Below are 13,894 nucleotides of genomic sequence, written 5' to 3'. Positions count from 1 at the left end.
AGGATAATGGTGCCCTGAAAATCATGACCTGGCCAGCCCAATCACCAGATTTGAACCCAATAGAGTTACTGTGGGAAGAATTGGACAGAAAGGTCAGACAAAAATGTCCAACATCCAAAGGGCACCTGTGGCAAATATTAGAAGAATCCTGGTTATCAATTACACCCGAAATAATAAATAAATTAATAAATAGGATGCCACGGATCGCAAAAAAAGTGATAAAAACTCGTGGGTTATTTTTTGACGAAAAGACAGTGTAATAAGAATAGTGTTCTTAGTATTCTTTTTATTTCATTTTTTGGCTTTTTTTTTTCTTAAATAGTAACTATATGTATCTTTTAAAAAATAAATATGATATTTAAATTTTATTGAAATAATTATAGGAGTTTGAATTAAAAAATTAAACAAAATCCAAGTGTCCGGAAACTTTTGGCCTGCAGTGTACGTTATCAGACTCAACAACAAAGAAAACAGAGTTCAAAAATTAAAACAAGAATATCTTGAAACTCTTTATACATCTTTTCAACATAAAATACAAAACAACAACATTAACAAAAACAGTACATGACCCATCATTACTAAAGCGCATGAGCAAAATATAGCATATAAAATGCAAATTGAAGATGATGACGTAATGAAGAGACAAGTTAAAGAATGTTTTGGTATTAATAAAAATTCGATAGTCACATTTTTTTTATATCATAAAAGATTAAAAGCTTTCAATAAAAACTAAAAACGGATTTTAGTAATCTGAAACCCTAATATTGTTATTATCTGATCCGATTCCATCAAGCATGCTAAGTATCAGATCTTCAGAGGGGATGTCAGGAAGATAAGAAAGTAGTTCATTAGCATCGAGGTTGTCGGGAAGAACCTGAAAAAGCAAAATAGTTTATAACAAATATAGAGCATATACAAACCTAACATTTTAAAAAGTCTCAGGTCTACACATACATCTAGGCCTCCTTCCTCCTCATCCCCGGTAGTCCCACTAGCTTCTGCGCTGGCGAACATTGAATCGAGATTAAAGTCGTCTGCACTAGGCCACTCCTGAGTTGGATTAGACGGCTTGCTTCCAGTTGCAGTAGTAACGGCAGAATTGGATGGCGCAGTTGCAGAGGATGATGGGCGAAGAGTTTCTGGAGAACGCATTAATGTAGGGGGCCCCACTTAAAACAAAAATCCCAAAGTAAAATAAAAAGAATTTATAAGGAAAAAAAGTTTGATCAACAACTTTTTAAATATAATCATTACCAGGTGGAGACAAGTGACAACTTCCATCAGTCCTAGGCGCAGTAGCTGTAAGACTTTGTTGCCGCAATAGTTGAGGTTGTGATGCTAGTGGAGATGGCAAAGCAAATTTATCATTGTTCGGTGTCGAGCTCATTGGAAGATTTTGTGGTGTCTTGGGACCGACCGTTCCACATGTTGCAGGGGTAGGTGGTTTATAAGAGCCGGGTGTAGAAGGATTTGTAATCGACATTGGAGATGACATAGTAGAATCAACTGATTTCATCCTTTTGGGAGGAGGTCCATTTGAACAGGATGAATCTTCTTCTTGTTTTATTTCTTGCTTTATAGATACAGGTTTCCAAGATCCACTTGAATCAATTGTAACCTCTTCCACGTCCGTCCTTTAAATAGGTAATTTGAATAAAACATCTCCATATTACAACTTACAACATCACTTTGCTAGATAAATCAAAGTAATCAAAAAAGTTTTTATTTACTTAGTAAGCGTGGTTATAATTTGCCAGAGATATTGGTCAACTTCTAAACCTTCTAAAACTGCACTTTTGCTAGTGAAAAAGAAGAAATTTTATAATATATATATATATATATATATATATATATATATATATATATATATATATATATATATATACACATACATATACACACACACACACACATACAAACACACACAAATGTATGTATGCATGTATGTATGTATATATGTATGTATGTGTGTATGTATGTATGTATGTATGTATGTATGTATGTATGTATGTATGTATGTATGTATGTATGTATGTATGTATGTATGTATGTATGTATGTATGTATGTATGTATGTATGTATGTATGTATGTATGTATGTGTGTATGTATGTATGTAATTTAATGTAACGTAATATATGTATGCATGTAACTAAATTCAAGTAAAGTTATGAGAACTATATTAGTTAACAATATTACTTATATAAAATAAAATGAAGCCAATTCTTGAATAATAATAATAAATGAACAGTACCTGCAAACTGGACACTTCCAATTAACTTTATCAACATTTAATTTTAAATATGTTTCAAGGTCAAAACACTGTATATGTTTACATTCATGGCCACGAGCAGGTATATTGATTTTCTGATAAGTTATGCGACATTTTAATGAAACTTTAATTGCAGTTTGTTCAACACCATCCTCATCATTTGAGACTGTTGTCCCATTAGCGGCCGATGTTTTGAAATTGTATTTAACTAAACAAAAATGTATGCATTAAAGTCAAGCAAAAAACATCTGCAAATATTTTCTAAATAAAATTTTAAATACTGTTTACTTTTTTTAAGACAATGCTCAGCTGGTAATAGCCTTTTTTTGAGTAGTCCTTGCAATACAGAATTGACTGATGGGCGATGAACAAGTTGCAAGACAAACAAATGTGACTGAAAAAATACATGTTAAAAAGTCACTTAGCAATGTAAAAGTCACTGAAGCGAATCGCATGACATCAGAATTTATAAAAGAAAAATATTCTAAAATATCAAAAATAGAACTTACACAACAACAGACCATGACATTTATTTGTATTGTATTTCTACCTGCTTTACAAACATTTTTGAGAAGCAAAGGTCTGTGAGAACTTTTACTCTCACCTCGCTCTAAGGTTAAAGGAATATTGTTAACACTGACACTGACACTATTTGGCCAATTTGTTGTCATGGCTTTATCATCATGATGGTAGCACTTAAACTGTAGTTCCAAGTCAGGCCTATAAAACAATTTTTTGTTGTTGTATTTAAAATCTATTGTAATAATATTTTTAAATTTTCATGTTAAGTTAAAGAAAAGAAAACTAAGAAAAGTTAACCTGCTCATTAGAGTTTGGTAGATCTGTGGTTTCATGAAAAAAGCATGATTGCTTACAGCAAGATTGTGCTGTAGCCGAAAAGGTTGTAGAACACTGCCATTTGTAACATTGAATGTTAGACGCAGGCAATCTTTGTCAGATTCTGAAAATTAATAAATACATAGGTGAATTCTTAATTATCAACAATTTTTAATGATGCAAATGTAAACCATTAAAAATCATACTGATCATTGGTTTAATATCTGCAGGACTCATAGGTGCATTATTAGAGTTGGGAGTAATAGCATTTTTAGCAGGATGAGTAGAGCCTATATTTTGAGGCTTCATATCTTGAGGGTTACCAGAGGGCGAGTCACATATAGACATAAATCTTAAAAGAAATAAAAAAATAGTAAGATTACAACAAATTACTGACTATATAGCTAAGTATTCTTAATGTAGTTGTTAAATCACCATCATACTGGTTCAAATATACCTATTGTTAGGAGAATGAGCAGCAGATGCAGGAGGATATTGTAAAGTACTAGGTCTTCTTTGTGTTAGTACAGGTTGAATTGAATCAGGTGTTTGTTGCCCCATCATATTTCCCATTACATTATTCAAGTTATTTATACTGTTATATTGGGGTGGCATTCCCATATTGCCTGCCATGGAAGTTCCCATTCCCATATTACTCATATTCATTGTACCAGGCATTGTATGACCAAACCCACCATTATATCCTGGAGATTGATACTGTGGAGAAAACGGATTGTTTTTAACCACTCCTGGAACAAAAGGACCAAATTGAGGAGAAGTGGTATCTGGTGTCATAGGGTTACTTCCCATCATGGGTTGATTGTACCCTCCCATCATTGAGGGAGAACGTTTCATTTGGGGAACTGGGTATCTCATCATGTTTCTTTGGGCAGAAGCTGCAGCCATTTGGGCATTTATATTTCCTAAAACAGTTTAAATAAATGAAAGAGTGAACAACAATTAACTTATAAACAGCATAAATTAAACATCATATCCTGTATGAAAGTTCATAAGAGCAAGATTCAAATTTACTTATCTAACTATTCATAATAAGCTTTTACCTCCCATTTGGTGCTGCTGCATTCCATACACATTCCTTTGCTGTGCCATGTTTGGTGATACACCCATATAAGCCATATTTGGCGATACTCCCATATAAGCACCCATAGACTGTTTATTATACATTTGCCTATTCATACCAGAGTTTATACCACCCCTTGCTTGAAACTGGGTTTGCCCATGAACCTGATATTGTTGGGTATCCATGTAATCACCATTATTATTCATTTGATCAGGTTGTTCTTGCATGTGTAATGTAGCTGTTGCTGTTGCTGTTGCAGTAGCTGTAGCAGCAGCAGCAGCAACTGCAGCAGCTGCTGCTGCTGCAGCTGGTAGGGGACAGTTTGAATTGTTTTGATTTTGGTTTTGTGGATATTGTTGATACATATTTTGTTGATTGTTAGGAGCTTTATTTGATTGGTTAAAGTTCATGTTATTTTGATGTTGAAAGTTTATGTTTTGCATATTTTGCATATCAGTTGCACAATTGTAAGCCGGTTGATTTGAGTATTGCTTCATAGGGCCACTTGGTTGTATATTCATATCAAACTGTTGATTCATTCCTTGATTTATACCTCCAATCATTCCTTGTGGCATTCCACTTGCATTTGATTGCTGCATTGACATCATTGAATTAGCATTGGTAGGCGAAGAAGAAACACCCCACACAGAAGATACTGAAACTGAGACATTTGCTTGCTGTGGATTATTGGCCTGCCAAACAATTGTGTTGTCTCTAAATCAACAACAAAAAAAAATACTTTAGTTTAAAAAACAATTTCAACAAAATTTAAATTTTTGGAAACATTTTTGAAAAATAACTGGAGTTTAAAAAAGTTGCTCTATGACATTGATTTGAATGAATAGAAAGCAATTTTTTTAAATTTACTCACCCATGAGGTAATGGAGCTGGCATATTTTTCATTGGATTTGAAAATGGTTTAACATCAGACTTTCTCTGATGTCTTAATAACAGTAATCTGCCCAATTCTTCACACCAACATGACAGCATACCTAGTTTTTATAAATAATAAATTAATTAATAAATATTTAATTTTTGTGAATCTACCATCAAAAACTCTTTAGTTTTGAAATTAATAATGAAAGAAATGAATCATATTTTTATATATGTATGTTTAAAAAAATCAGAACCTACTTTTTCAGCAAGCAAGTTTTTCAGCAAGCAAGTTATTTTAAATTTTGTGTACACACTTTAACATTTACTCCTTATATATAACTTACCTGAAGATTTTCTTGAAAGTTTTTCTCGATGAGCAGCACATACAGCAAGCAGTCTGTAGCCTAGTGTGAAAGTATTCAACTTTTAAAAGTATTAAACTTTATTAAACTTTTTTACATCATTGATAAAATTATACATTACAATAAAATTGAAATACGGAAATTCTTTACAAGGAAATTATACATCATTAGGAAACAATACCTAGATCAAGATCGTAGCCTTGCATGGCAGCAACTTTGCTAACTATCTAAACACAAAATTATTTTAAAACTATTATCCCATATGTAAACATGAATGAAATGATATTAAAAAGTGAATGGCTAGCAACAAATTTGTTGAAAGTATATACCGTTAAACAGCCCATTAAATTTTGCTCATAGGAAGGTTGAAATGCACGAGCATCTCCACACCAATCTAATAATTCTCTGGCAGCACCCTGAAATGTAGTTATACTGCTCAAGTCTCTTCTAATACACTGCAATCTTTCATTGGTTTGTTGAATGTGCTGCTCCATGCTAATTTGCATGTTATCTAAAAAAGTTTTATGAAAATTGATTTTTTAGAAACAGGAAATAATGGTGTCTTAAATGCAGATGTGTATCTGCTTAGCTTGCAAACTTAAATTTAAAAATTCTGGAATGAAATTAAAAAAAAAATATGTTCATATACATTTCTAATTCTAAATAAAAAAAATAATCAATTGATCACCTTTTTTAAAAAGCACATTCTACATAGTTTATTTTGGTTGAACAAGTTCAGATAAAATTAATTTAATTAAAAAAATTCAATTTAAAAATTATATAAAGAACTAAGAAAAGAATTGAGTTTAATTTTATAGATATTTGTATAATATATTAAAACAAAAAAAGCTTAGATCCTAGTAACCATTATTTGTAGTTTATGGAATTATATTTGAATTTTTCTAAGAATAAAAATTTTAAAATCAAAAATTTACTTAACAAATACTGCAAAAGAAAAAGTCAAAGGTTCTTTACTAATTAAAAACAACCATTTAAATTTATGTGTTTACACTGAGAACAGTGGAAGCTATTTCCTATTGGCTTTAATTTGCAAACTTTTAAAAGTCAGATTTTGCAAGTTATAACATGAGTTTAGCAAAAATTTCAACTGGTAAATTCCAGAAAATGCTCAGATGAAAGTTACTAGCTTTTTAAAAGAGAATTATCTCATAAAATAAACAACTTTTAGAGAAACTATTTTTTAATATTAAGCTTTTTTTGTTAAATACAGTTATAACTTTAAAAAGAAAAATAATTTTACTAAGTAAGCAGTTGGATTTTGAGAAATAAAAAGTGATTTGTTTTAAAATACTTTGTAACTTTTAAACCTCTAACAAAAAACCAAAGGAGTGAAACATTTAACAATTATGAAGTCTGGAACAGAATAAGAACTAATACTACATTTGGTTTTATTTATAAAACATATCCAAATATGCTAAAAAAATTACAAAAAATAATTATTCAGAAAACATTTAGAAAATTTAAAAAAAAAATGAATAAATGAAAAAAAAAAAAAAAAATATTAAAACCATAAAACATAAAATTTGGCAAATAAATTTCAGATTGGCATCAGGATGATTTTCTGTACATGCACTTAAGATATGTGTTTACTTAAACATATAATTAGTTTATAAACCAAGAATAAACATTTAAGAAACCTGGAATTAGTGATTGCTGTAAGGGTGGCCCAACTGGAATTTGAGGAGGCATAGGGTTGTTGAATCCAGGTACATTTCCGCCAAAGCTGTCACCACAAAATCCAAAATCATCCATGGTTCCGCAAAAATCATTCATCATTGTTTATCATTACTTTTATATTGCAATCTTTTCAAACAAACTTTAATTTCAAACTAAAAAATTTAAGTTAACACTAAAGCAAAACAGCATCATGTCAAAAAAAGGTGTTTTTTTTCATTGGTTAGGTAAATAAAAGATCTTAGTTTTATGCAAAAACTAAGCAAGGGCCAAATTTGAAGGAAAATATTTTATCAACATTAAAATAGCAAACAAAAATTTGGACAAAAATTATTTAGAGAAAATAAAAGGTTTATTCTTGTAGAACTGCATCAAATATTTTAAAGAAAGATGAAGTTGAAAATTTTATTATAGTTAAAAATGTTGTTTGAACAAAGAAGTTACAATTTAGTTTATTTATACAAAAAATGTTTTTAAATTTACATACAAAACATATCTGTCAAGTTTAAGCATGATGGAAGATAATCATAGATATTGTGACTTGATCTAAAAATCTAAACACATCATGACAGATGTCTAGTTCCAGGTTCTTTTATTATTTTATAAGTTGCTTAATATAAACTTTTATGTTCCATCTTCAATGTGATATTTAATACAATATTTATATAAAAAACTTTCAATAAACAAAGATTGGAAATAAAAAATTTAATCAATAAAAAAAAAAAAACTTTTTACTTAAAATTGAAAAAAATGTAAAAGAGTAAAAAAATGAGAATAAGAAAGAAAAAAAAAAAAAACTTATATAACTTATTTGTTTTGGTGCACCATAAAAAATGAACTTAAAGCAAGCAATAAAACAGTGAAGTATTTTATTTTCTTTTATATATAAATATATAGGCCATAAAGCATTGATTTTATAAACTTAATACAACCACAAACATTTACATAAATATTAAAACCAAATAAATCTCAAAAACATTTCTATTCCACAAATAAAAATAACAACAATAAAACCATTTAAAAAAGAAGAATTCACAAATTATGATATAAAAATTTTTTTTTGTCCAATAACTATATAAACAAACAACTAAAATAATTTACAACAGCTTAACAAATTATGTTTTTTTAAAGACTTGTCCTTCTTAGTGCCATTTTAATTCCATACCAGTGCTAAAATCATTAGTCAACATTAAAGAATTTGTGTGTTGTAAGTTTCCTACAGGTTCTAACCAAGTAGTAGTTTAATTCAGTGAATAAATAAACGCACTAGACTTAATACATTACAGTGTAATTTTATTTCAAAAATATTTTAAAAAGATATTTTCAAATGATTTAGAAAAAAGATATTGACACAAAAATGCACAGAGCTATTTGCTCATATAAACAACATGAAGTTTCTTTTCTTGAAAACAAAGTGAAATGTAAAAAAAACTTAGTAATAAAAAAAGAACAAAGTGATTGTGAACGAAATTCCATTTAGAAATTTTTTATTATTAAAAAAAATCTTTTGAAAATGAAATATGCAAACAAACAGAAAACTAAGCAAACACTTGGATAAAGTTACATCTAAATATATCAATAACTATTTAACCAACAAGAAATTTACTTAATAAAAACCGGGCTCTATAAAAATGCATTATTCTTATGTCACAGAACCTTCATTTTTTGTGTTAATAATTGTGTTTAATTTGCCAAAGTATACACATAGATCTGCCTACAAAAGATATCTAGATTATTAAACTTGGTATAGAATGCTCACTAGATTAATTCTGTTTATATCATCACAAAATTTTATAAAAACTATTATTGATTTTCTATTAAAACTTTTTCTTTTCTATCAAAAGTGCTCTTAATATGGTAAAAACCTATCTCAATATAGCAATAACCTATTTGAAACCTATTACTTGATCTTCTAAAAATTTCTTTAAACCACACTAGTATGTACTCACAACACACCACTATTACATGGACACAAAATGAAAAACACCATGTGCAGACCATACCAATGTAAACACTTTCCAACTTTAATGTTAAATAAAACGGTTATCATGAACTTTTGAAACATATAAAAGAAAAAAGAAAAAAAGGGGATTCTTTTTAAAAAGTTTGTGTGAAACAGAACCAAAACAGAAAATGTGCTAAATACATAATGCATAAGATGAGAAGTAAAAAAAGAATATTAACTCATCTGAAACAGCTGCCTAACTTTTTAAATAAAGAAATTTAAACATAAAAATTAAACATTTTTATAGGAACAAAAGCATAGAAAACTACAACAAATGTCACAATTTATCACTGAGAATTTTAAGCATTATTAGTCTTAATTATGATAATATATAAGCTTAATATTATATCTACTAACATACAAATATCAAATCTCAAACACAATAAAACAAGACTTCATTCAATCATTACCATGCAATAAACATTCAGTAAGAATGCTGAGCTTAAGATTTGCCGGCACACTTAAATCTTAACATTATCATTTGAATTGTACAGGAAGACAAAAAAAAGCATTTTAACAAAATAATCAAAAGTGGGGGGGTCAAGAATGAATGAACATAAATAACTAGTGACTTGAAACAAAGATGCAACATAAATGTTTGCCCCCCGGCAAAAGTAATATGAATTATAATTAGTTGAAGGAAACCATGTCAAGTAACTGTCAATCAAATATCATAAAATTGAACAACACAAATACTAAACTTTGTATTTTTATTTTCCATGGATTACAAACACTAACACAATAAAAAATAATTATCATAATTTATTTAGTATCCTTATAATTAATAACTTAATTATCAATCTTTGTAAATAAAAAGTGTATAAAATTAGAAAATGTCTACAATTTAGTTTTTATAATTCTTATTTTAAATAAAAACAGATGAATTAAATCCAACAAGCAATAGGATAGTTGGTAAACCTTAGTCATGCAATTAACTCTTGTTAATCTTATAGCAAAACTTTAATTTGATTAGGAGTGCGTTATCAACATGCTTGCTCATACATTATGGCCAAGTTGAACATGTAATAGTAAGCGATTTTCATCTGAAACTGCCAAAGAAAAAATTTACCAGCTAAATCATATCAACAAAAACTAAACTTTTTGTTTGTTTACTTTTTTGATAAAGGTTTTACCCTTTTACTGAATCTATCCAATTCTACAATTCAAACTATATTATGGATTCTTCATAATCATTTAAAAAATTCTAGGCTCAGGCTTAACATTCAAATCTGAACAATTTGTCAACTCATCATTTTTACTAATCAAATTTTAAATAACAAGATTACACACACAAAAAAAAATTTTATAGGATTTAAAAAAAAAAATAAGTAAACATAGAGATTGTAAAATACAACCTAAAAATATTTAAAATTATACTAAAATATTGATGAGAATAGATTAACTTTTCAAACAACTTATATTTTTGTAATTTTTAATTCACTAATTTAAATTATAAAAATGAAACTATTAGATTTTTTTTTTTTTTTTTTTTGGTTTTTTAAAAAATAAATGCTCTAGAAGATCATTTATATAACTAATAATCTAAAAGCAAACTTAAGTAAATGAAGTTAGTCCTACAGAGAAGGTTTTTAACAACAAAATGCTATATAGACCAACCTTCGTATTTAAAATTTGAATGGATTAGAGAAGTTTTCAAACAGTGCTTTTTAAAAGGTTTAAATTTTTGTCTTAAAAATAACAATAAAAACATAATTACAATACTGCAAAGACTCAGAGGAGGGGATGTTTTCTGTTATTGTTTTAATATAAATTCTATACAACTATAAGCTTTAAACATTAAAAATTTAGTTATATATATGTACAGTTATAGATCAGAACATTATCATCATATTCTGAGGGCCGTTCTAGTTACTATATTTTAATGAATAAATTATTTTGATTTGTTGTAAAATACTTCCGCCCACAATTGTAAAAATAATAAAACTCTAGTACTGAAGACTAACTTTCCATGTGTAAAGGTTTTAAAATCTTCAAAACTCAAGTCTAATTTAAAATTCAAAATTACTTTAAACAAAAATAAATGGAATTTTTTCATATACCTAAAAACTTATATATACATATAGAATTTCTAAGATAAACTACAGTTTTTTGTAAAATTCAAAATATATATATATATATATATATATATATATATATATATATATATATATATATATATATATATATATATATATATATATACATATATAATAGAAGTAAAAATGAAACTATTAATGAGTAAAGACCCTGCTAAAAAGATAATATTGTTCCTATAGCAAAATGTCAAAAAGCTTGTGGTTATCGCAAATATATTATATAATGTGTCCATTGTGTATGTATATATAAACACTTCGATATAAACACAATTTACAATAAGGCAAAAAAGCCTTTGAAATAATCATGCATTGTATTAACTGTTAAAACATAAATATTTCTTTTCTTAGTTAGAAAAATCTTCTTTATAACTATACTATAAAAAAAGGTTTCTCCTTATATTCTTTATAATTAATTTAAGCTTTTACATATTATCAAAAGAACCTGTTGATGGAGATTTTCTTATCATTTTAAATTTGCAAAGATATTAAAACCAAATACAGCTAACCACCTATGTACTGATATAATTAAACTTCAGATTAATAGCATCGCTATAATAGAGATTTTCATTTTGAGTTATTACTAACCTGTATTTTGCATAGCGATGTTTATAAAGTGGCTCAAGTGTTAACATTCTTCTTATGATTTTTTGTGCTAGCAGTAATGTTTTATATAAGTTAAAAATCCATACTAAATTCAACCATTTTTTATGCACATGTTTTAAATATTTTAAAACACAGTTTATCTTTAAAATTGGTTACAGATGTAACATAATGATTAATCAAAACAAAAAATCAATGCGAGGTTTTGAAAATACATGAAGTTTAAAAACACAGACATGATCTTTTTTAATAGCTTTACAGTAAAGTACCATTCTGTTTTTCCAAATTTCTCTGACTTCATTATTGTTTCAGAAATAGACATTCACTGACGGCAAGTTTTGATTGGTTTAAGAGACAATAGGGTTTGAATAGAAGGTTGCTATACAGATATAAATTATTGGTCGTAAATTAGGTAAACGATGAAGCAAAGGAGAAACGAAAAGCAACACAAAATCAAATTTACGTTCGCCACATGCAGATAAATAAAAAATGAAGGTTTAATAGTACTTAACTTGCTTTTTAAAATATGGTATCAAAAATCACAACTATATGGTGTAGCATGAGAAAAACATAAAAATTTAGTAAAAAGAATAACCAACTTACTATTCGATGCATGCCTTTAGAAAGAGCAATAAAGTAAAAAAGACAAGCGGTTAAAGATAACAAAAACGTTTCGATCATGGATTGATGATACTTTAAATAAAATGAAACTTTAATTGGATAAATATTTGCCAAACTTATTGCAAATCGACAACTTTGATTTTTAAAAGAAGATATTTGTTTTCATGATTCAACATTTTGTAGATTAGTTGCTAAGATTTAATATAGCTATTTAAACATTTGAAAACAATTGCCTCCTGAAATTGAACTATTTCTAAAAACGTCATATAAACATGTACTTATGTTCTTTTATAAATTTATGTTCTTTTTAAAATATTCTTATTCTATTGCTTTTTTAAACAAAACATTTTGTAAAAAAAAAGTAACCTTTGTTTTTTTAAACTTAGAAAATAGAGAAACATAACGTTTTAAAACAAAAATCTTATCGTTTGCAGAGCCAACAACGACCGCTCTTGCAATGGATTGAACAACTCTCTATTTAATTAACCACTTATTGAGATTAGTGGCAACAAATTTTTATATAATTTTCTGCACAGTAAATTTCAAATTCACAGAATAACTTATTTACTAATTGCTATTTTAGATACAACACACTACATGATAATTTTCGACATGGTAAACACTCCGACGCACGCGTTAAATTAACAAAAACTTTTTTGCTTTTTGTTTTAAACTCAAAACAAAGAAACGTTTTTTTACTCTTCCTTAGACTCTTTCTTACTTTAAAAAAAAAAAAAAAAAAAAAGCAACGTCATTTTATTTTCCTATAAAGTAGACCAAGTGTATTCTGGCTGCTTACAAATAAAAATCTTTTGCTACGAGTTTGAAACCGATTTTTAAATCATACTTGTTAAAAGTGGTTAATGCCTTATTTCCTGCTGTGAATAGAATTATTTCAATGAATTCCAAAGTAAAACCATAATAATTTAAAACGCTCTTTATTGCTTAACTAAGCTCAGCAAGAGATTAAACAAAAAGCCGTTAAGTTAAAATTAAAAGTTATTTTCACCGTGTTTTCTTTCCAATAGTTCAAAGGAGCTTGCATATCTTTCCAAGCTTGAGCATATGCGCATTCTAAACTGTATAATAGGTTGGATCGTCATTTTTTAAAAAATCTTATTTTGATTTTATCAGTGAAGCAAAGTTTGCATTTTGCATCAGTAGTAATTTGTAAAAGTTTAAATTAGATTGGTAATGATTTTTAGGATCCCGACGAGCTTTGTAAATTCTTTTCATCAGCTGTTATGTAGGGGTGGTATAGACTCAGAAATTTTCAAGTTCCTAAAATAAATTAATTATCTGGAGATTACGTTGATTTGATTATGGAAATGTTAGTTGCTATTGGTGACGTTCTGGCCGTCGACTTCCTAAATACCCTGGCTGCAGTAACTTCTGTTGAAGATAGCGTTAAGTTAGTTACAGAAGCATCGGCTGCAGTATTTGGTTCAAAA

General features: G+C 28.0%; 1 protein-coding gene across 4 annotated transcripts; it reads right to left on the bottom strand.

Moving 5' to 3' along the window:
* Positions 1–476: 476 nt before the first annotated feature.
* On the bottom strand, positions 477–12,560 carry LOC145197544 (zinc finger MIZ domain-containing protein 1-like). Of its 4 annotated transcripts, XM_090078006.1 has the most exons (18): positions 11,808–11,871; positions 7,609–7,675; positions 7,085–7,276; positions 5,756–5,937; positions 5,608–5,653; positions 5,409–5,468; positions 5,060–5,180; positions 4,169–4,902; positions 3,565–4,030; positions 3,314–3,459; positions 3,090–3,231; positions 2,780–2,990; positions 2,559–2,664; positions 2,253–2,478; positions 1,731–1,799; positions 1,255–1,634; positions 955–1,169; positions 477–874 (listed from the first exon to the last, which is right to left on the bottom strand). In XM_090078006.1, the coding sequence occupies exons 3-18, from the start codon at positions 7,221–7,223 to the stop codon at positions 743–745; spliced, it is 3,375 nt and encodes a 1,124-aa protein (XP_089934132.1). In that variant the 5' UTR covers positions 7,224–7,276; positions 7,609–7,675; positions 11,808–11,871; the 3' UTR covers positions 477–742. The 4 variants fall into 4 exon arrangements, with proteins under 4 accessions (XP_089934132.1, XP_089934131.1, XP_089934133.1 ...); XM_090078005.1 differs by lacking the exons at positions 7,609–7,675; positions 11,808–11,871 and adding an exon at positions 12,426–12,560; XM_090078007.1 differs by lacking the exon at positions 7,609–7,675 and having other exon boundaries at positions 11,808–12,115.
* Positions 12,561–13,894: the final 1,334 nt, after the last annotated feature.

The sequence above is a fragment of the Hydra viridissima genome, unplaced genomic scaffold (genome assembly GCF_058129835.1).
Source record: "Hydra viridissima isolate aposymbiotic clone 2 unplaced genomic scaffold, HvirCarnegie_v1 scaffold_2, whole genome shotgun sequence".
Lineage (NCBI taxonomy): Eukaryota > Metazoa > Cnidaria > Hydrozoa > Anthoathecata > Hydridae > Hydra > Hydra viridissima.
Note: the sequence above shows the minus strand (reverse complement) of the source record. Positions and strands in the feature narration are given on the sequence as shown.

Coding starts and splice junctions, on each gene's coding strand:
- LOC145197544 (XM_090078005.1), bottom strand. CDS start 7,223: ATGATGAATGATTTTTGCGGAACCATGGATGATTTTGGATTTTGTGGT. Junction 3,460..3,564: donor GCTCATTCTCCTAACAATAG/GTATATTTGAAC, acceptor ATTTCTTTTAAG/ATTTATGTCTATATGTGACT. Junction 875..954: donor AGGAGGAAGGAGGCCTAGAT/GTATGTGTAGAC, acceptor TTGCTTTTTCAG/GTTCTTCCCGACAACCTCGA.